Genomic DNA, 23,643 nt, shown 5'->3' on the forward strand with positions numbered 1-23,643 from the left:
ACAGAATAAAAGTAACAAAGCCACATAAAAGAATGCAGGTTTAAAATATGGGTTAATCTGAGTTATAAAACTAGTTAGGGCCAGGCGTTGGTGGCGCATGACTTTAGTTCCAGAACTCCGGAAGGCAGAGACAAGCAGATCTCTATGAATTCCAGGCCAGCCAAAATACTACACAGAGAAACCATGTCTTGAAAAACCAAATAAACAGTAAATTTTAAAAGTGCTATTGACAGCCAGGTGGTGGTGGCACACGCCTTTAATTCCGGCCCTTGGAAGGCAGAGGCAGGAAGATCTCAAGTTTGAGGCCAGCCTAATCTAATCCACAGAGTGAGTTTCAGGACATTTGATCCTGTATTGATTTCCATCCAAGAGACCCCATTAGCTCTGATCACCACTTACTAAGCCCACTTTAAAACAAGACAACTGAGGCCAGATGGTAGTGCACACCTTTGACTCCAGCACTCAAGAGGCAGAAGCAGGCAAATTTCTATGGGTTCAACGCCAGCCTGGTCTATAGTGATAGTTCCAGGACAGCCAAGGCTACACAGAGAAACTCTGTCTCAGGAGAAAACAAAAAACAAAACAAAACAAAAAACCCCAAACCAAAAAATAACAACTGGTATGTGTGATATATGTAAGCCAGAGGTTAAGTAACTCTACATGTTCTTCAGGCACCATCCTTTCTTTTTTAAACCAGATCTCTCATTGGGCCAGAACTTACCAAGTTAGGCAAGCTGATCAAAGCTTAAATGATCCAACTGCCTCCACCTCCCCAGCATTGGGATTACAAATGGTGCTATGCCACCACACTCAACTTTTTTTCACAGTGGGTCTGTGGATCAAACTCAGATCCTTATACTTGTGAGGCAAAGCAATTTTGTGACTGATCTACTTCCTAAGACCCTTGCTGGGCTGTTCTCTAAAGTACTGGCATCCACCAAGTTAAGGAAGCCTCATGCTTGCTCATTTTGCTAGAATGAAGCAGTCTGTGAAGATTAAAATGGAAGGCCACTATCCCTGGAGTATTTCAGGTTACAACTATAATCAGACACCTAATTGTTATTTATGGTTTATCTTTTTATTGTTTCTCCTTTTATCAAAACCTGTCACAGTTGGGAACCCAGAGGAAGTAAAAAAAAATTCCCACAAATATTTCTCCTGGTTCCTGAGTCCTCCCTCCACCCCTCCCTTCCCCCCTCCCCTCCCCTCCCCAGGGCTTGAGGCCATCCCTGGACGCACATGATCATCTCCCCCACCCTCACCCTCAGCCTTCTTCCCAGCAATAAATACAGGTGACCGTGATTCACTGAAACCACAACTCATTTCTCTATCTTGAGTGTCCCAAGGGGACCAGAGGGGGCAAAAGAAATTTAATGACCACCCCTCATAACTGTGTGGAAGCTTCTCCCTCAAGGGACGGGAGAAATGCAGCAGCTCTGGAAAGAAACAGGGAAGAAAAGGTTGAGATGAGAAGAAAGAGGATTTTCTCCAGCAACCTGAATCTTGATCCATTTGTCCCTCAACAGGTTAAGGGATGATCCCAGTGTATCAGTGAAACGGAGAAAGGTGAGGTGTAGGAGGGCAGAAGGAATGAAAAAGGTATGCAGCTGGAAAACAAGAGAACAAGGAAGAAAAAAGGAACCCTAAAGGTCACTGCCCCTATCTTCTTCCAAGATCTGGCATCAGCATAAGAGGCATGAATACACAGGGTGTGAGGAAGCCAGGGACCCAGAGGAAGGAAAAGAGAAAGACAAGGCCCCTCGGGTCTTCACAAATGAGTGTGCTCCAGTTACAGCAACAGGGTACTGGGAATGAGGGGAAGAGCTTGGAAACACACAGAAGGAAAGACTAGGTCACAAGAGGAATTCAGAGCCCTAGGACAGCCCTGTTATCCTGCCCAGATGTTAGCAGAATCTGAGTCTTGGGATCAGAAAGGTGAACTCTTAAGTAGGGTCAAACTCCAAGGCAAAAGAAAAGGTAACTCAAGACCACCACACCCTCCTCCCAACTCAGAACAAGTTCCTTGGGTTATTGAAGATGAATACTCCAGTCAGATGCCACATTGATGCCAGGTTTGCGCACTATCAGCACAGAGGTCTCAGGATCATGTTGGAAAGACAGGCGACTTTCAGGGGATCCTGTGGAAGGAAGACAAGCACCATAGTCAGCAACAGGCTACTTACCCATTGAAGGTTCCAACCCTGTCAACCCTGCTTCTGCTTCTCTTTCCCTATCCCAAGGCCAGACCTATCACTAACCTTTGGTCTGGAGCACCACAGCTGCTGGTTTTCCAGCACCCATTATGACCACTCGCTCAATCCAGACAGGCGTCTCAAGGTGGCCTTTGGGGTCTGCTGAACTGGAGACAATAAAAAGCAAATGCCAATTGGAGAAGTTGTCAGGAAGATTATTCAAACCAAAGTCAAAAGATGAAAAAAGCAGAGTGAACCTGAGCACCCCTGAAGCCAGACCCAGGTGGAGGGTACCCAATTACCTAGAGACAAGTGTGTTGCCAGAGAATGAGAACTGACGAAGCAGGAACTCATGTCGAGTCTGATAGTTAAATGAGTGTCCATCATCTAGAAAGAGCTCTCCTTGGGCTGTACCCTGAGCAGAAAGAGAGGCGAGAACTTAAGCCAAAGAGGGAGTAAAGGACCCATCCCAGGGGACTGAGTTCTAGAGCACAGGCAGATGGCTGAAGTAGCTCACCCCCTGAAGACTCACCTGGGGACTGAGAGCAACAAAGAGAGTGAGAGGATCATCTTTCATACAGTCTGAAGAACGCCGCATGCGCATCCAGCGAGGCACAATTGTCCCACCACGTTGGAACACAGGGATCTAAATCAAAAGAACTGGAGTGAAGCACTACTCCTTTAAGCCTTTTGGCATCTTCTGCTCTTGCTCTTTTGGGCCTCCTAGGTTATTTGGATCTCAAATTACACATTTTCTCCCCTTCTGGAAATATACAAGCAAACAGGAAGAGCAGCTAAACAGGCATACTCACACTGTTCAAAGTTACCGGCAGGTACAGGGTCTGGGGACTGTGATGCTTCTGATAGCTTTGAATGTCATACCAAACCTGTGGATGACAAGACAGTGGATCACTTAGTGCACAGGGGTTCCATCCTGTTAACTTCTTTGCCTACAACATTCTGTAACTGACCTCTCCTTGGCCAGGCAGATAGACTTGTACACCATGGGCCCCAGCATCTGATACAGGGTGAATCAGGAGTGCATCCCCTAAAACATACAAGAAATTAATATGGAACTGAGGGCATGAGCCAGTCTACAGAGCATTAGAGCATCTTTCTAAGTCCAGCCACAGTCACTCCAACTTTGTTTGACCTTCACACATACACACCCCACAAGTTCTTCTTTTTAGAGGGAAGGGATTCGGGATAGGGTTTCTCTGTGTAGCCTTGGCTTGGCTGTCCTGAATCTCACTCTGTAGACCAGGCTGGCCTCGAACTCAGAAATCCGTTTGTCTCTGCCTCTGAAGTGCTGGGATTAAAGGCGTGCACCACCACCACCACCACCACCACCACCACCACCACCACCACACCACCCCACCACCACCCCCCAACCCCATCACAAATTCTTCTTAAGCCTAAACCCAACCCACTACCAAAGTCCTCCCGTTTCTCACCAAGCAGGAACTGATCCTCTGTACTGAAGGCAGTCACATCCTGAGGGTAGTGTACCCAGAGGGGTCTAGGAAGGAAGTAAGACAGGAAAGGAAGATATTATCTTCTCAGACAGAGGCCAAAGACGCTCCTCCAGGAACTAGCAATAAGAACCACACTGGTAGCCGGGCAGTGGTGGTGCACACCTTTAATCCCAGCACTTGGGAGGCAGAGGCAGGGGGATCTCTGAGTTCTCAGCAAGCCTGGTCTACAGAGAGTTCCAGGACAGCCTCCAAAGCCACAGAGAAACCCTATCTCTCCTGTCTCGAAGAAAAACAAAACACACACACACACACACTGGGGAGGCTGGGCAGTGGCACTTGGAGAGAGAAGCAGGCGGATCTCAGCCTGATCTACAGAGCAAGTTCTAGGACAGCCAAGACTGTGTTATATACAGAGAAACCCTGTCCCAAACAAACAAGAAAAGAATTGCACTGGGGACAGAACCCAGGAGCTTTCAGCCAATTGATTACAGCTACACAACTCCACCCTGTCTGGCCATTTTACTTCTCTCACTGCCTAACTCCGCTCTTCTCCAACTGTTCTCTACCTTTTAGTGGCCTCCACAAACACTTCAGTGATACCTAACTGGCAAGACCCTCGAGAATCCTCCATTCACAATGTCAATCTCTTCTGTTACTTTTTTTCCTTTTTTTACTTCAGAATTTTGACACCTGCAGTGTCCTTTCCGTGAAATGTTCTTGAGATGACAAACATCTGCCTTAGTCTTTGTACAGGCTCGTATCTTTACATGGCCGTTTCCTCAAGAAGGCCTTTTGTGACCACCTTCATCCTACCACCCCATTTTACTTACTGTTGTCTTCAGATGTCCACTCCCATTACCCACGCACTTCTCTCAGTCTCCTCTTGATTCTCTTTAAGACAGGGACTTGCTATGCAGCACAAGCTGGTGATAAACTCGTTCCTCCTACCTTAGCCTCCTATACCACAAGACAAGGCTTTTCTATTTTTTTTTAAGATTTATTGATTGATTATATATACAGTATTCTACCTGTGTATATGCCTGTAGGCCAGAAGAGGGTACCAGATCTCATTATGGAAAGTTGTAAACCACCATGTGGTTGCTGGGACCTAAACTCAGGACTTCTGGAAAAACAGCCAGCGCTCTTAACCTCTGAGCCATCTCTCCAGCCCCACCACCTTTTTTTTAATTAAAATTTTTGATGGGATGGAGGGTCACATGCCATGCAACTAAACTCAGTTCCCTACATTTAATGGCATGTGCTTTCACCCACTGAGCCATCTCATTAGTCTGTTTCTTTTTTTTTGGTGGCACTGGGGGCTGACTGAACCCATGGCCTTGTACATACCAGGCAAGTACTCTACCACTGAATTACATCCTCAGACCTCCTTTCAATATTTCATATTCAAATCAGATTTTACAAACAAGGTCCTGGAAAGGGAAAGAATGAGGCACAGACACACAAACCAGACCTCATTATCTCTCAGCCACTTTGGCTGACTCTACACAAACCCCACTGAATAATTTACCTCATGACAGGAATCCCTTCCTGGTGAGCTTGATAGAAGAGGGTATACCAGAAGGGGAGCAAGGAGTATCGCTGGAACAAGGCATCTCGGATTGCATCTTGATACTGAGATGCTAACAGCCATGGCTCTCGCCGCCCAGTGTCCAAGTGGGCATGAGCTCGAAAGAATGGCTGGTAGGCACCCATTTGGTACCAGCGCACAAGCAGCTCTGGTTCTGGGTTCTTGAAAAAGCCACCCACATCCGCTGGGAAAGGAGAAGGAGCAGGTTGCAAAATGGCAAATAAGAATTACTGGCTGTCATCCATATAAATATTCTAGTCTTTGCTCATGCCCAGGTCCTGTGACTTTATCCCGAGAAAAACCCAGTTTCTCCTCTTACCACCACAGAAGGAAAGTCCCACTAGCGCCATGCTGAGACACATAGGGATAGAAATCTTCAAATGATCCCATTCAGCAGTGTTGTCCCCTGTCCACAAAGCTCCTGAGGAAACAGTCAGGAGAGAAACAGCTTGACAAAGAGCAAGGGGCTCAGCCTTTAGACAGGGGTTATCTGGCCTGCTACACTTGCTTGACAGCAGCAGGGTGCTCTAAAGATAGTAAAGTGAAACCTTACTCTTTTTCGTTTTTCGGTTCTAGGAACTGAGCAAAGGCCTTTCATAAGCTAGGGGGTGCTCTCCCTCCAGCCACGTCAGAACTCTTCAATGAAAACTAAACATCCCATTCACTCTCTGGTTCCCCTCAAAGTATACGGCTTAAGGATGTAAATATGCAGCTTTCCAGAGACACCATGGCTCCTTTATCTGGCCTTCATACTTTTTGTGTTACAGGTCTATTTTCTGCTTGGTTTTCCCTTGAGACAGAGTCACAGTTAACTCCAAGGGGCCTAGACCATCTAGACAGTCTAGGTAGCCCTACAACCAAAGCGCCTCCTGAATCAACATCCTTAAGTTCTGGAGTACAAGCATTTGCTTTCTTCCTTTCTTTATTTTTAATTATTTATTTATTTTGCATTTGCTTTCTTGCACAGCTGCCACAACTCTTCTCCAAGTCTTACCAAAGCGCTGGGAACCTGCGAAGAAAGCCCTACTCAGGACAAAGGGACGTTCTATGCCGCCAGAGCGCTGTATTAGCCCATCAGCAGTCGCCATGTGCTGGTAGAAAGACAAGAAAGAGAAAAGAGTGAGCAAGCACCATCTGTCATCTGGTGAAATCGAGACAGTCCTCATGTTTAAGCACTGTGCTCCCCTTGTCTACCAACTCTCCTCTCTCTCAGTCCCTTACCACATATAAGCCATAGATGTTATGGATGTCCCGGTTCTCCCAGCCGCCATAATGCACAGCGTCCTTCAGCATGGTGACCTCAGGACCATTGAACACAGATGGTTCATTCATGTCATTCCAGACAAAAAGGTTGGGAGCTGAACCCTGAGAACACAGGTACCAAGTATGTACACAAAAGAGGAAAGGAAGAAAACAAACACTGTCAGACAGAAGTTTCTAGACATCCAGAACCTGTATTTTTCAGAATCCTCCAAGATCTTCAAGTCCCCATGAAATGTATAGGCCCAACAAAAGCAATGGTATTATTGAGCACGAAGGCTTAGTTACAAAGGAAAAGTAGGAAAGACAGAAGGTACTGGGACAGTCTTTCCTACCTCATAATTGTCAAAGCTGAACATGTTAGCCCACCATTCCCTCATCCTTGGATTAGTGAAGTCAGGGTAACCAGCTGAGCCTGAGAGACAAAAACAGCAGCTGTTAGTATCCAAAGAGGCAAAAACAAAACGTAACAAAATAATTCTACCTCCTTGACCTCCCCATAGTCTCTCTCCTTCAATTCTTGGCCTGCTTACCTGGCCAGCACCAGCCCTCATAATCAGAGCCATCCCGAGTTTTAACATACAGCCCAAGGTTTCGCATTTCTTCATGAACTCGGTAGCTGGAGTCTACCTTGATGTGAGGGTCCACAATGGCTACCAGCTAGGGGCACAGAACAAAAATAGAAATGGTTGGGACTATCATGTCTCTACCTTACTGTGAAAAGACCAAACACAGCTGGAGGCTACTCTTACCTTCCTTCTCTTGGAAGCCAAGCGCTCAAGCATTTGACGAGGCTGAGGAAAGCGGGAGGGGTCCCATGTGAAGTACCGCTTGCCATCAGCATGTTCAATGTCCAACCATATGACATCACAGGGCATGTTGTGATCATCAAAACCCTGATCCACTTCTAAAACATCAGCCTCATCCCGGTAGTTCCAGCGGCTCTGGTGGTAGCCGAGGGAGAAGAGAGGAGGCAATGCCTGGGTCCCTACAGGTTCATCAAAGGATGGTTACAGGCTAAAGAAATGGCTTGAAGGGTAAGAGCACCTGCCACTCGTCCAGAGGACTCACAGCACCAATGTCAAGCAGCTCACAAACACCTGTAACTTCAGTTGGAGGTGCCTTCTTCAGGCCTCTGAGGAAGCTTACAAATACACATAGCATGCATGCACACACACACACAAAGGAAGAAGAAAAGGACAGAGTCACAAAGGGGATCAGATTAAACCTGATTATAAAGTAGAGGGACACTAAAATGAAGGGAGGGTAGAAACACAAGATGAGAGAGAATTTCTGAAAATGCACTAAGCTAAATTCTCAAAAACAGAAGAGTGAGGGTATTGGCTGGCAGAGTATAAACGTCACCTACCTGTGAGACTAGCATACTGCCGGAAGACATCAAAAACTGAAGGCCCAAGCATCAGGAAAACATCAATAATGCCACTCTCTGACATCCAACGAATGTCTGTCTGTGGAGTCTCCCCAGATCCCTGCAGGTAATCCAGCATCTTCCCAAACAGGGTCTATGAAAGAGACAAATGGAAGTCAGCTTTTGATTTCCAACCTGAGACAAAAGCAGCAATTTTCTCCTGAGTGTTCACAGAGCTGGTTCCTAACACCTTACTGTGTGTCTGAGAGCAAAGAATCATGACCTCCAGGAGCCTTCAAGGACCACTCTCAACAGCAGCTTGGTCTCCTCCACAATAGATTTCCTTGGTGTTCCAATTTATCTCTCCTGAAGTCCTTGCCTTGTAACCCACTGATACCTGTCTTCCCTGAGATTGGGGACCTTTTTTTTCTTTTTTCTTTTTTTTAAAGATTTTATTTACTATGTATACAACATTCTGCTTCCATGTATATCTGCACACCAGAAGAGGGCACCAGACCTCATAACAGATGGTTGTGAGCCACCATGTGGTTGCTGGGAATTGAACTCAGAACCTCTGGAAGAGCCGTCATTGCTCTTAACCTCTGAGCCATCTCTCCAGCCCGAGATTGGGGACCTTTTCAATCTCAGTAAGCAATGTAACCCCTACACCCAGAGTGTCACTACAGAATGGACAGTGAATTTTCTCAGGCCAGAGAGGGTGATGATTTCACTAATCACTGAGTATTATCTGGCAATGACTAAAGACCATCTCCCAAATAAGCTGTGCCACTAGCATTTTTACACTCACATTCCAGCATCCCTGCCTTAAGACCTGGCAGACTTTTACCTTCTCTCTCCCCATGCTATGCTCTTACCTTCCCAGCAGTGTTGGAGGATATATCAACCCAGGTCTCAGCAGCATTAAGCCAGAAAATGCCCAAGTCTCGATGAGGATTGTGTGCCAAGAGCACAGGCACTGATCCATATAGAGCCATAGGGTTGTACAGCTCATATTGGAACACATCCAAATTAAACAGACGGTATGGCTCACCACCCCTGATGAAAGACAGACAGACTTAGGCTAATGACTGGCCAGGCTGTGACAATATGTAAATGCCACCCCACAGACATAGTTGAGAAAAGAGCAGACTTGTAACCCAGAAAGGTCACCCAGGAAGGGAGTAATGCTTGTGTAGAATATGCAACTACACGAGCAGTCCCCAAGCCCTGGCTGCCTTCTTTTTCAACCATCCCATTGTTACTACTGGACTCACTCAGTGACCTTCAGTCTCAGGCTGTCTGCATGCTCAGGGATCCCATAGACATGTTCCATTCCTGGCAGAGAGAAGTCCAAACCTATAGACGTGGGTCCTGAGAGAACAGCAAATGTTGATTTACAGAACTTCTGCTTGGCGAGATGTCCCCGTGCCCACCCAGGGCTTTCCCAGCTTCTCACCATAAGGCTTGCTGTCAGTATGAGTTTTGAATGTCTCCTCCCAGGCTCCTGGCTCATCTTTCTCAGCCTTCTCTTGAGTCTCCTCTGGCTGTTTTTTTTTTTTTTTTAAAGAAAAAGAAAAAGAAAAAGAAAAAGAAAAAGAAAAAAAAAAAAGACTGATACCCAATCATGCACCAGTTGTCTTCTCCATTCCCATGTTCTAAACCTCACCCTTCAGGACGAGACCAGGCTCAATTTTTTTGTGGGCCATTACTCACCAGCCTCCCAGCCAGCCCTATACTCTGTTCCAACCCCCACCACTGGAACTTGCCTGGTCACCGTCCCCAGGCGTTGCCTCAGGCTGGGCTCCATTGCCTTCAGCTGGGTCTTTTGATTCTTGCCTGGAAGGTAGGAGAGCTGTCTGCTCCAATCCAGAGCGGGCAGGGATGAGGGGCTGATGGAAGGAGGGGTGAGGGAATAGAGAGCCAAGGGTCCAAAGGAATGAAAGCACTGGAGGAAGGGACTGAATGTTAAAGCTCGGGAAGGGACCCCAGTGAGCAGGATGGGGAAAGAACTGACAGGAAAATGAGGAGTAAATGCTAGCAGGAAGTGCCTTTTATACACAGGCCCAAATCTGCTGGTATCTAGAAGAGACAGGCAGGGTGGTTGAGTAGCCTAAGTTCTAAATGCCAGTCCTGGGTCTGATGCCTTTATAGAGAAAAACCTGACCTTTCCTGATCAGGCTTTACACAAAGGCAAGTTGGTCAGACCATAAAAAGCCTCTCCAGATATACTCTGGTACTCCAAAAGGTTTTGCCAAAGAATGCTTTTCAAGGTGGAGCACCCATATTTAATCCCAGCACTCAGGAGATAGAGGCAGGTGGATCTCTAAGTTTGAGGCCAACCTGGTCTACAGAGTGAGTTCCAGGACATCCAGGGCTACACAAAGAAACCCTGTCTCAAATAAATAAACAACAAAACAAAAATGAACAACAACAAAAAAGAATGCTTTTCAAGAGCAGCTGGAAAACGTTCTCTCCAAGATCTCAAATGTATTCCAAGTTAGAACAAGGAACCCCAGTGAAACAGAGAACCCCTCTACCCCTTGGCAAAGCAGTAAGTTTCCTACAATCCTCAAGGACTTCCAGCACTCATCTTCCTCCCAGAGAACTCCCAGCCAGGGGAAACAGCAAACAAGGACCCAAATACCAAGAGTGTGGAAAGAGCAGATGGCAAAGGGAAGGGAATGGAAAGGTCTGGGGCAACTTCCCCAGAGGGCCAGAGAGAGGGGTGGGTAAGGGAAGAGGAACAGATACAGTACCAGTGGCCATGGATTTACCTAGAGAAAAGGTTCTTGATCTTATCCCACATGCTACCGAGCGTGAGACTAACTTTATCCGAGAAACTGGGGCAGGAGGAGATGAGTAGGGAAGGGGGGAGGAGGCACAAAACCAACACAAAAACAGAAACATAAAAGTGAGTTTCAGTAGACAAACTTCTGGAGATGGGGGGAAAAAGAAACCAAAAATAAATAAATAAATAAATAAATAAATAAATAAATAAATGGATAAATAAATAGGAAGAAAATAAACTAGGGGAATGTGATGACGTGAGAAGGGAAAGCAAAGAGCAGATCTAGGCAGACCTCCCAGAGGAGGTGCCCAGTGTACAGCTCAGGGACAAAAATAATTGCCTCCTGATATGTACAAGAAACAGAAAATTGCAACCCAGGTCTGGTTTTTTACCCTCTCTGATGGATGGTGTCTCCCACCCTTCTGCTCCTATCTGGCTGCTCCACACCCAGTCTCTTCCCAAGAATACAATACCAAACCCTGTAACATTTCTAGGCACTACCACAATAAATTCCCTCAAGTCCCCACCCTATACTCACGGGACCTTGGGGGCCCTCTGGTGCTCAAAAGCCATTAGTCCTCGGGCATTGACACTGAGCAGAAGGCTTCGATCCTCTAGCAGGTCAAGACGGAATGGCCGTGCTGTCAAAATGATTTTGTAGGGTCCCTCAGCCACAGTTAGCTCTACACTGTTGTCATCACGGCCAGAGACTGAAAGCCTGGAAAAGATCAAAGGGGATATATGACTAGGAAAAAGGCCAAGAGACCTGCTACAGGAGTCAGGTTCAGGAAGAAAGAAACAAACTCATTAGAGCCTTTTTCTCTTTGAACATGTTTGGGGTTGGCAAGACGACCCAGAAGGCTAAGCCTGATGACCTGAGTTTAAGTTCCAAAGACCTACACTGTGGAAGAAGAGACCCAATCACCCAGATTGTCCTCTGACCTTTACATGCATAGTGTATACCCATCCACACACACACTTGCAGGTATACACACACACACACACACACACAAAATTAAATTTCATTTTTTTTTGTATGTTTCCATTTATTTTGTGGGGGCAGGGTAGCATGTACCACAGTGAACATGTAGAGGCTAGAGTAAGACTTTTGGGAGTCTGTTCTCTCCTTTTCTCATGTTGAGTGGAGAAGATTCAACTTAGGTCCTTAGTAGGCTTGGCCAGCAGTGTCTTTCCCTCCTGAGTTATTCCACTGGCCATAAAATAAATAAATCTTGAGACAGGGCATGGTGGTACACATCTGTAACCCAGCACTTGGGAGGCAGAGACAGGACTGCCTCAAGTGTAAAGCCACCATGGTCTATAGCATGTTCCATGCCAGCCAGAGCACAGTAAGATCCTCTCTCAAAAAACTGTGAAGGCTGCAGAGATGGCCGGGTGATGATCAGTGATACAGGCCTTTAGTAGCAGCACTCGGGAGACAGAGGCAGGAGGATCTCAGTGAGTTCAAGGCCAACCTAGTCTACAGCATGAGTTCCAAGACAGGCTCCAAATCTACAGAGAAACGCTGTCTTGGGGTGGGGAGGACTGGGGATGGGACACATATTAACTGTAGAAAGGGACTCTATTATGACATTTCCATATAGACATATGAATTGTCAGGAGTACTGGTGCACACCTTTAATTTCAGCACAATGAATTATTTTAATTAGTTAATCGATTATTTAATTAATTAAATCAGTCAGACAGATCTCTAAGTTTGAAGCCAGCATGGTCTATGCAGTGAGTTCTAGGACAGCCAGAGCTACACACTGAGACCGTGCCAAAAAACAAATCAACAAAAACATAAACAATAAACCTTGGAAAAAAACATTTTTCTTTAAGAGGTAAACAATTTTTATTCTTTTCCTTCTTGATTCATGTTTATGTCTTTGTCTGTTTAGCTTATAAGAAAGGTTTCACTTTGTATCTATGTTAAAGAGAGTCTCCTACCTCAGCCTCTCAAGTAGTCAGGATTCTAGATGCCAACCACTACCCCTAGATGAGAGAGTTGCTTTTGTAACGCTAGGAACTGAACCCAGGGCCTCATGGATACTACACAAGTGCTCTACCACTGAGCCACATCCACAGCCCAATGAAGCAGTTTGTGCTAATACCACAAGGTAGAAAACTGACACATTTAAAAGGTATCTTCAGGGTCATCAAGAACATTCAAAATCTCAAAAACTGTCTCAGTCCAGAGGAAATCTATAGATATGACAACTGAGTGCTGTATGGCATCTTGGTTTGAGAGCAGAAAAAGTATACTGGGCAAAACCTAAAGAAATCTAAATAAATATGGGCTGTGGTTAATAGTACAGTGCTGCCGATTCACTCAGGGAGACAAACAAATTACAGTAATGTTAGCAAGTGCACAAACTGTAAGAGACAAACAAAGTCATTCCTTCAACTTTCCTATGAATCTAAAAGACTCCAAGTTACAAAGTGTATGTACACGTGTTATAATGGACACTGACATATTGATACCTTGCACATGTTAAACAAATGTTCTACCACAGAGCTAAAAGCTCCCCAGCCCAAGTATTTTGATTTGCTTTTCTGGAATAACTTAAGCACAGGGCCTAACAAAGTACTCTATAATTGAGGTACACCCTCAATCTCAATCTTTTTTTTCCAAAGATTTACTTATTTATTATGTATAGAACATTCTGTCTCCATGTAATCCTCCATGCCAGAAGGCAACACCAAATCTCATTATAGATGGTTGTGAGCCAACATGTGATTGCTGGAAATTGAACCAGGGTCCTCTAGAAGAGCAGTCAGTGTACTTAACCACTGAGCCATCTCCTCAGTCCTAGAAGCCCTTTCTTTAAAAAAAAAAAAAAAAAAAAAAAAGAGGAAGGAAGGAATAGACTAAGTAAGCATGTATATGGTGGTACCAAGCTTGCCTGACACTCGGATTTCAATTCTCAAAACCTAAGAGAAATAAATATCCATTCTTTATTCTGTCCACATGGCTTTGAATTGTTTGTTTTTGTTTTTTAAGATTTATTTATTTATTTATTTATTTATTTATTATGCATGCAGTGTTCTGTCTGCATGTATGCCTGCAGGCCAGAAGAGGGCACCAGATCTCATTACAGATGGTTGCGAGCTACCAAGTGGTTGCTGGGAATTGAACTCAGGACCTCTGGACAAGCAGACAGTGCTCTTAACCTCTGAGCTCTCTCTCCAGCTGGAAAAAGGTACCCACAATATATAAATGGTAAAGAATCAAGATTAGCAAATTCTCTAAGCCAGTAAGGATAAACCACAAAAGAGATAAACTGTGATAAGCTGTTAACTATTATCTCACAGAATAATAAACCCAAAGAAAACACAGAAGCAGGGCCTGAGGAAAGAGCTCCTTTGCCTGACAATCACGAAGAGAAGAGTATAATTCCCAGAATCGACATATAAATGCAGTGTGGTGGCTTCAGATTCTAACCCCAATACTAAAGAAGCAGAGACAGGTGGATGCCTGGAGATCACTGGCCAGCCAGCCTAACCTAATTTGTAAGTTCCAGGCCAATGAGAAACAAATATTGTTGCAGAGGTTGTTCTCTGGCCACACACCCCTATACATATCCACTTGTACATATACTCACACAAAAGAAAACCAAACAAGCATACAATGATGTTCTATCTCATTAATAAACTGGAAAGAGCAGGATATTGTGTGGTAGCTCATGTCTTATAATACCAGTTCTCCAGATACTGAAGCCACTAGTAGGACCAATGGAGTTTGAAGGCAAGTGCAATCTACATACTGCATTCCAGGCAAACCTGAGTTACAGGATGTGGGGGGAGGGGGAAGGGAGAGGGAGAGAAAGGGGGGAGAGAGACCTGTAATCTAAACATATGAATAAATATAGAATATTTGAGCAACTGCATTCCAAACAACTGAGAAAAAAGAGGGAAGGGACGTCTGGCAAACAACAAAGATGTGTGATCCATAGCCTGCTTATTTCCTTTTAACACCTAGGTCTGACAGGAAGACAAAACACCACCTGTTTGCTGAGTGAAATGAACTGAAACAGAAGGAAGGGAAGCTAAAAAGACTAGAGGATGTGAAGTGTTAGTCAACTATTTCTCTGATGTAACAAAGTTACCAAAAACTCATTAGGAAGGCAAAGGGGTACTCAGACACATATCCTTCTCAGGAAAAATTTACCGAGATGTGGGGGGATCAGTCACCAAAATATCTTGCACTCGGTATCGGGGCCGCCTGGGCTCTAGCTCATCGATCCTGATCCGAGTCATATTCTTCTGAAGGCCCTGGAGCTCCAGCACAAGCAACACCTGCAGAAACAGAAACCTTAATCTGGAGAAGCAAAACAGACGACGTACGAAAACCCTCTGAACCCTTTCTCTCTGAGATGTCTTCTCAGCCTTTTGCCTAATGCTCTGATTGAAAACTAAAATATACATATTTTTAGGTTTCTTTATTATTTTTATGTGTATGAGTATTTTGCCTGAGTATATGGGCACAATGTGTGTGCCTGGTGTCCACAGGACAGAAGAAGGCAATGGTACCTGGAACTGGAGTTGTAGATATTTTGTGAGCCACCATGTGGGTGCTGAAGTTCAAATCTGGGTCCTTTTTAAGAGGAACAGGTGAAATCCAAGTGTAGTGGCACATATTTTTAATACTAGTACTTGGAAGGCAGAGTCAGAAGGATCTTTGAGTTTGAGACCAGTCTGGTCTACAGAGTTCCAGGATAGCCAGGGCTACAGAGAGAAACCCAGGCCCAAAAAAACAAACAAACAAAAAAAGCAACAGGTGCTCTAAACTGCTCAGCCAGTTCTTGTTATTTGTTTTTGAGAACAGATCTCACTATGTAGCCCAAGATGACCTGGAATTCATGCCTCTGCATGCCGCTGCCTCTTGGGATTCAGTGTGCACCACCATGCCTGCTAGCTTTTAGTTTTCTGAACCAGGATCTCATGTAACACATGCTGATTTTGAGCTTACTATGCAACTGATTGGTGCTGTCCTGATCCTCCTGCCTCTGTCTCCCAAGTGTTGAGATTACAGCCATGTGCTACCATACCCAACTGCAGTTTCCTTTTTCTTTTCTTTTTTTTTTTTTTTTTTGGGGGGGGGCGTTGAGACAGGGTTTCCCTGTGGCTTTGGAGGCTGTTCCTGCCTCTGCCTCCCCAAGTGCTGGGACTAAGGGTGTGTACCACCACTGCCCTGATCAGTTTCTTTTTCTTTTTTGTTTTTTTTTTGGTTTTTTTCGAGACAGGGTTTCTCTGTGGCTTTGGAGGCTGTCCTGGAAGTAGCTCTTGTAGACCAGGCTAGTCTCGAACTCACAGAGATCCACCTGCCTCTGCCTCCCGAGTGCTGGGATTAAAGGCGTGTGCCACCAATGACCAGCTCGGATCAGTTTCTTATACTAGGGGTTGCAACCCTTATTACACTGTATAGCTGAATGTGGGGATCATGAAAAAACTGACAAAGGTAAGTGATAGCTCAATATATTAACAGAAAAAATTAATTCAGAATCAAACATGTGGAGTGGAGATGCAGCTCAGCTGGTAGTGTACTTGCCTAGTTCAAAGTTAACACAGTAGAAACCCTGCTATGGTAGCATTCTCCTCTAATCACAGCACTCAGGAAACACAATCAGGAAGATCAGAAATGCAAGGCCATTCTTAGCTACAAAGCCAGTAGGAATCTAGCCTGAACCTCATGATAAAAGTCTCAAAAATAAACAACAGCAGGCAATAGTGGCACATGCCTTTAATCCCAACATTCAGGAGGCAGAGGCAGGTAGATCTCTGTGTTCAAGGCCAGCCTGGTCTACAGACTGAGTTCCAGGACATCCAGGACTGTTATACAGAGAAACCCAGTCTCAAAAAAAAAAAAAAAAAAAAAAAAGAAAGAAAGAAAAAAAGAAAACTAAATAAACTACAAACAAAACAAACAACAAAAAAAACCACAACCAAACTCATAATGAACCTTTTTTTCCTAGCTGTGATTACCCAACTCCACAAAAGCCTGGGTTCTCCACACACAACATGAACTTTGCACTTTTCATGCCATCGTGGCACACTACATCAATGAACACTGCCTAAAACACTCTGGTTCACATTTGAGACACTGTATTGTCAACTGTAGTATTTCTACTACACACACAAAGCTTTCTGCTCTTACCAAAGTATGGCAGCTTACATTTTAAAAATTACCAGGTATGGTGGCACAGTCCTTTAATTCCAAAACTTGGGAGGTAGAAGCAGCAAGATCTCCCTGAGTTCAAGGCCAGTTAGAGCTATATAATGAGACCCTGTCCCAGAATAAATAAATAAATGATTCCTATATAGATTGCTGGCTTGAGTTTTTAGCTTCATAAAAAAATACGATGTCTGGGGCTAGAGAGATGGTTCAGTGGTTAAAAGTACTGGCTGCTCTTCCAAAGGTTCTGAGTTCAATTCCCAGCAACCACATAGTGGCTCAAAACCATCTATAATGGGATCTGATGCCCTCCTCTAGCATAAAGTTGATAGAGCATTCATACACATAAAATAAATAAATCATAAAAAGAAAAAGTAATGACCAGGGTAACTAGAGCTACATAATAAAACCCTGTTTCAGAAAAAAATAAATAAATAAAAGTAATGAATTTTGACTTGGGATTAGGACAATTTCCAACAACTTCTGAAGTATGGCTCTAGCCATACATCTGCCATTTTGTACTAGGTAGTATTTTTATGAAGTGGAATTCTCAGCTCTGAAAAGTCCTGAAGATGTTCTGAATACCTCAGTACGTGTATTTCAGACGAGACTTAAGTCTTCATATAAACACAAACAAGCACATGATTTAATTAGAATACAACTTTGCTTTCATCTTTAAGAAACTGTAAAATTGGCCAGGAGGTGGTGGGATACACCTTTAATCCCAGCAAGGGAGAGGCATCTCTGTGAGTTTAAGGCCAGCACAGTGAGTTCCAGTTCCAGTCAACCATGAAAAACCCTGAAAACACCCCGACACATACCAAAAAGAAGGAAAGAAGGAAGGAAGGAAATAAATTTATGGTTTAAATATTTGGCTTGTGCACACACACCACTTACAACACTCCTCCCTCTCTCCCTCCTTTTCTCCCTCCCTCCCTCTCCTTCTCCTTCTTTTCTCCACTATAAAAATTTCTTGTAAATGGGAAAAGTTTATGAAGCCTTGGCCCTGAGGAATCTGAAATCAGACTTCTTCAAAATCAAGTCTCGGGGCCAGAAATATGGCTCAACTGTTAAAGAGATCTAGCTGTTCTTCCAAAGGACCTGAGTTTGATCTCAGTGCCCACATGCAGACTCACAATGGTCAATTACTCCAGTCACAATAGATCCAACACACTCTTCTGGCCTCTATGGGGACTGCACACCCATTGTACATAGACATACATGAAGGCAAAACACTAATACACAGAGAAAAAATTAAAAAGTAAAAGTCTCAAAATCAGCCTGATACAAGGCATTGGCTACAAATTACTCTTTCCCAAGTTACCACCCATTTCCCCATCCCTACCACCCTTTTCCTTGCCTGACCTTGGTGACTTCATGGATCAGATGGACTGTGAGAGCATCAGGACCAAGCTGAAGTGTATCCAGCAAGGCACGGTAAGGAGAGAGGCCTGGCCGAATGCTTCGCTGCCGTCTGCCAAGTGTAACAGTTGCAAAGTAAAATTAGAGGGCATCTCAATGTCCTTAGGTACCCTCTACTTACCATTCCTTTCTTACACTACCCATCTGCCCCACATAGTTCTCACATACCCACTTCCCATTCACCTCTTCCAAAACGTACTTGCAAAAGGAACTCTCATCACAGGTCTTAAAGTTGCTTCTATCCACAGCATGGGTAATCCCCAGACAGACCCCTAAACATGCCAGTAGCAAACTTAACCAAGACCTATGGAAAAAAAAGGACAAGGAGAGAACAGTTAACACTTTGGTCAGGAAGGGCTTCACCTTTTTGCCATCACCCTAAAAGATATCTCATGAAAGGAAATCACACTAAAAAGGGGAAAAAAAAAAAGAAGCCAGAGTAGACAAACGACGAAGTCAGTCCTGAGTCTGGCATGGTAGCACATGTCTTTAATAATAGTCCTCAGAAGGCAGAGTGTAGATTTCTGAGTTCAAGGTCAGCATGGTCTACATAGAAAATCTCAGGCCAGGTAGGACTACAAAATGAAATCCTGTCTCAGATCTGAAACAAGCTCGTTCCTAATTTGAGCTAATAAAATAAAATAAAAAAATAAAAATAAAAATAAAAAGAAATCCTGTCTCAGAAGAATTTTTTTTTTTAAAGAAAAAGAAAAGTCACCAGGAAATGGTGGCACATGCCTTTAACTCCAGGACTCAAGAGGCAGAGGTAGATGAATCTATGAGTTTGAGGCAGCTTGATCTATACATCAAGTTCCAGGACAGTCAGGGATACAGAGAGAAACCCTGTCTTGGAAGAAAGAAAAAAAGAGAGGGAAGGAGAGAAGGGAAGGGAAAGAAAGGGATGAAAGGGAAAGGGGATGGGATAAGGAAGGAAGGAAGGAAGGAAGGAAGGAAGGAAGGAGGGAGGGAGGGAGGGAGGGAGGGAAGGAAGGAAGGAAGGGAGGGAGGGAGGGAGAAAGCAGACAAAGCATCTCTGGCCTTCAAAGGCTCCAGTACTAACTGCAGTTACATCAGCCTCTCAGAGGAAAGAAGCAGTAACAGTCAATCCCAGAGGAAATGATGGCACCATGTGTGTACATCAGAGCAACAAAGCAAACTGTGTCTTTCAGAGGTAAGGCATTAGATAGAGCCAGAGCTAAAACATCAAGAGCTGCTGGTCACAATTCCTGAGGTCCTAGCTTCCTTGGGACACTAGGCATCCAGCTCCTTTGATGTACAATTCTACATCTTCAAATAAATAAACATGACTACCTAAGGCTAAAAAGAGTAACAGCTGAAAAACTACTGAGCCCTACTGAACCCAAAGGGCCTAGCTAACTGATATATCCCTAGCTTTCAAATGACTGAAACCTTTAAACAATCAATACTCTGCTATCACCTTCAGAGACTCATTTAATTGGCCTGAAAGAGGGTCTGCTTAAGATCTCTATAGCATGGTATATGCTTGTAGCCCACAGCTCCCTGGGAGGCTAGGGCAGGGTTAGGAATCATTTGCGCATGGGAGACTAATCTAAGCAACAGAGTGAGAACCTATTTCAAAAATCATAATCTGATAGGCAGTGGTAGCGGACAACTTTAATCCCAGCACTCAGAGGCAGAGGAAGGCTGACTTCTGTGACTTCAAGACCAGCCTGGTCTACAAAGCAAGTTCTAGGACAGCCAAGGCTGGTACAGAGAAACCATGTCATGAAAAGAAACAAAAAGTGGCAAAAAAAAAAAAAAAAAAAAAAAATCACCATACACAAATAAATATCCTCTAACTCTAATTGCGTAACCAGGGCTCAAAACTACTTTAGATAGGCGGTGATGGCACACATCTTTAGTATAAGTACTCAGGAGGCAGAGACAGGTGGATCTCAGTGAGTTCAAGGCCAGTTTGGTCTACAAAGTAAGTTCCAGTACAGGCTAAAAAGCTACACAGAGAAACCCTGTCTTAAAAAACCAAACCAAAAAAAAAAAAAAGAAATGAAGGAAAGAAGGAAGGAAGGAAGGAAGGAAGCCACTTCTTTACACGCATCTACTTTCCCCATTTTCTTTCACTGTTTTTCTTAGTCAATGTTAGGTTTGGTTTGTTTGGTTTTTCCCATACAGGCATATTAAGGCATACAAGGGTTCACCATATATGATCTTTGAACAGCTTCTAAGGGGTAAAAATGGGCTTGAGCTCAGTCCTTCCTGACTCTAAGGCCATGATTCCTACAAGACAGATAGCACACTGATCACCAGCAAACAGATCAGACCCGCTATACTGAAAAGCCTCATGTCAAGGTTGTCACTCCCACAATGTGCTATCAAATGAAAAGCCTCCTTTAAATAAGTTAGCTTGGGGCTAGAGAGACAGCTCAACAGTTAAAAGAGTACTGGCTGCTCTTCTAACAGACCTGGGTTTGATTCTCAGCACTCACATGACAGCTGGGGTAATTTATTTCTGGGGATTCAATACCCTATTGTGGCATCAGGCACACACATCTGGGGCACAGACATGCACACAGGCAAAAAAAAAAAAAAAAAAAAAAAACCCACACATACAAAAAACAGTAATAAAATTTAAGTTAGTCTGAAGAACATATTCCCAATGAATCCTATTTATAAAATTCCTATTTATAAAATAAAATCCTCTCAGATTTTAGTGTCTATTATTATTATGTAAGTCAGGCAGTGGTGGTGCATACCTTTAATTCCAGCACTTGAAAGGCAGAGGCAGGAAGATCTCTGAGTTCAAGGCCAGCCTGGTCTACAGAGAAAGTTGCAGGACTGTCAGGGCTACACAGAGAAACCCTTTCCCTGAAAAAAGAAAGAAAAAAAGAAAAATAACTAGCTAAATATGGTGGTATAGACCTGCAATCCTAGTATTTGGGAGGTAGAAGCAGGAAGACAGGAGTTCAAAGTCACCCTCAGCTACATAGTAAGTCTGAGGGCTAGACGGGGCTATGTAAAACTCTATCTTGAAAATAAGACAAGAAACATTTGCTATGTTTATTAGACGAACACTACCAAACCTTGGACCAGAGATGTATTTACTTTTTGTTAGTATTGAAGATCGAACCCAGGGTCTCACTCATGCCAGCAAACATCCCCAGCCTCTAACATCAGCCTTTTAAACAAGTTCTGTCAGTGACTATGATGTAAGCAATACAGGAACACACTTAGAAGTATTCCATGGGGAGGGCAGAGGGGATTCACAAGATGGTTTAGCAGATAAGGGCACTTGCTGGCTAGTGTAAAGACCTAAGCTCGATTATCCAGGACCCACATGGTGGAAGGAGAGTACCAACTCATTACATACATGTGCAGAGGTAAATGAACATACATGTACACAAGCACACACACAGGCAAAATAAGTGCTAAAAAAAACTTATTTTAAAAAAGGGGGAAGCACAGTGATGCACATCTTTAATCCCAGCACTTGGAAGGCAGAAACAGTCAAATCTCTTCTGAATTCAAGGCCAGCCTAGTCTACACAGTGAGTTACAGACTAGCCAAGAGTAGATTGGCAATACCCTGTCTCAAAAAATAAATGAGTAAAAAGGAGGTAGGGGCAGGGCAACAGAGAAGACATGGTTCTTCTAAGCCACGAAACCAACATGGAGCCTACTGTACTAAGTTATCCATCTTCCTATATCTACTTGGAAGAAAATTATCACCGTGAGGTCAATGTTCACCAAGCCCTATTTGATCCCCAGAGCCACCAAAATAAAATTTTGAAAATGATCAGTTAACAAAGGAAGCTCTCTAGAAGCAAGGGAATTTTGGAAGGCTGGCTGGCAGCCGCCAGCAGTGAAAAAAGCCAGCCAGAAAAGTGAGGATACACTAGGAATTGGTGAAGTAGGCTGAGCATGAGTAAATACCAGTAAAACAAGCAGAAGAAATGCCACAGAAAAGCTAACCACAAGGCATATATACATTCCTGGTCCTGAGGAGTGGCTGCTATAGGAAACTGGGAGACTGTCCCTGTGCCCACCTGCCCCAAATAGCAGTAGTGAGCAGTTTAGCAATGAAATACTCCCTGGAGCCCTATCTTCAAGTCTATTTGGGAAATTGTCCACAAGGATATGATTTCTAAAGGTTATTTCCAGCTATGACTTGTTGGTTCTAGGAATTCAGGGATGCCTTAAGCGCCCCAAACAAGAAGTGTTTACAAGCTAAAAGTCAGGAACGAGCATAAGGGTTAAGTCCACCTGTTTATTGGAGAACTAAGTTTACGATTCATTCAACCCTTTTACATTGCTGACAGTACAAGCCTCTTCCCAACCCATTACATCTGTGAGGTGTACCGTGCTTTACCGCGCTGACATGTTTCCAATCTTTTTTTCGGTCCTAGAAATACTCCAGAGCGCAAACCAAACCATTCGATTTACATGTTGTGTTTGAGCAACATTATCCATGCAGACTGTGAACGAATTCCTGCCCCAGCCATGCCCACCAAACGAGCATTAACGAAATTGGTCAGGGCTAGTGAGGAGGGCAAGAAGGTAACACAGGACGACCTGGCCACCACAGTGCTTCCAGCCTAAAAGAGGAGCAGTGTGAAAGAAGCTGCTTTATCACAGGCTGGGATGCACTTCGTCCCTCTACCTGCCTCGATGGCCCTGAGCACTGCAGGAAGGAGGTGAAAGCACTGACCACCGCGAGTCGCCAAGGGAGAGGGGGCGGCTGGGAGCGGCCAAGACGGAAGAGAGCACCCAGCTCGGACTTTTTTTTTTCTTTTTCATTTGGTATTTTCAAGGATTTCTCTGTGTAGTCCTGGCTGTGCTGGAACTCTCTCTCTCTCTCTGAAGACCAGGCTGGCCTCGAACTCACAGAGATCCGCCTGCCTCTGCCTCCCGAGTGGGATTGAAGGCGTGCGCCACCAATGCCCGGCATCTTCAGCCTTTCTAAGCCACCCGGCGAGATCCAGGAGCTCCACAGACAAGGGCCGCAGCGACTTGTGAATCGGCCGCTGGAGGCTCAAGCCTGAGGCTGCCACCACGGAAACAAAGAGCCCCTGCGAGGCCAGGAGTAGCATGGTGACGGGAAGGCATAGAGAAAAGAGCAAATGGGGCTCGGGGGACCTAAGGGCGTCCGGGCGCGCCCCCGGATTCCGGGCTCCTCACCGCCTCCTACGCGCCGACACTGCCGCTACCGCCGCCATCTTGTACCGGGTTTGCTCCTTGACCCGAACCTACCCGCCCCTGAGCACGTTGAGCCACGTATACTAGTCCCCGCCCCTTCCGGCCTTCCGATTGGCCCGGCCAGAGCGCGGCCGGACGTCCATGCCATTGGCCCAGCGCGTTCTAAATTATGGATGGGGCGTGGCTTGATGTCCCCGCCTCTG

General features: G+C 44.7%; 1 protein-coding gene across 2 annotated transcripts; it reads right to left on the minus strand.

The window, feature by feature from the left end:
- Positions 1-1,062: 1,062 nt before the first annotated feature.
- Positions 1,063-23,577, minus strand: Ganab (glucosidase II alpha subunit). Of its 2 annotated transcripts, XM_027408337.2 has the most exons (25): positions 23,423-23,577; positions 18,469-18,573; positions 18,213-18,321; positions 14,844-14,971; positions 11,211-11,390; positions 10,659-10,724; positions 9,651-9,720; positions 9,341-9,428; positions 9,159-9,255; positions 8,760-8,940; positions 7,885-8,038; positions 7,268-7,503; positions 7,049-7,175; positions 6,851-6,930; positions 6,477-6,620; positions 6,250-6,346; positions 5,575-5,676; positions 5,196-5,439; positions 3,647-3,711; positions 3,164-3,240; positions 3,005-3,079; positions 2,725-2,838; positions 2,495-2,607; positions 2,259-2,359; positions 1,063-2,138 (listed from the first exon to the last, which is right to left on the minus strand). In XM_027408337.2, the coding sequence occupies exons 1-25, from the start codon at positions 23,458-23,460 to the stop codon at positions 2,029-2,031; spliced, it is 2,901 nt and encodes a 966-aa protein (XP_027264138.1). In that variant the 5' UTR covers positions 23,461-23,577; the 3' UTR covers positions 1,063-2,028. The 2 variants fall into 2 exon arrangements, with proteins under 2 accessions (XP_027264138.1, XP_027264139.1); XM_027408338.2 differs by lacking the exon at positions 10,659-10,724.
- Positions 23,578-23,643: the final 66 nt, after the last annotated feature.

The sequence above is a fragment of the Cricetulus griseus genome, chromosome 3, assembly GCF_003668045.3.
Source record: "Cricetulus griseus strain 17A/GY chromosome 3, alternate assembly CriGri-PICRH-1.0, whole genome shotgun sequence".
Lineage (NCBI taxonomy): Eukaryota > Metazoa > Chordata > Mammalia > Rodentia > Cricetidae > Cricetulus > Cricetulus griseus.

Bases quoted from the DNA above. Each gene is read 5' to 3' on its own strand.
- Ganab (XM_027408337.2), bottom strand. From the start codon at position 23,460: ATGGCGGCGGTAGCGGCAGTGTCGGCGCGTAGGAGGCG. The intron at 9,429-9,650 runs GCAAGTTCCAGT...AAAAAAAAACAG, and splicing joins CGCCTGGGGACGGTGACCAG to CCAGAGGAGACTCAAGAGAA. The intron at 3,241-3,646 runs GTGAGAAACGGG...TGTATGTTTTAG, and splicing joins AGAGGATCAGTTCCTGCTTG to GGGATGCACTCCTGATTCAC.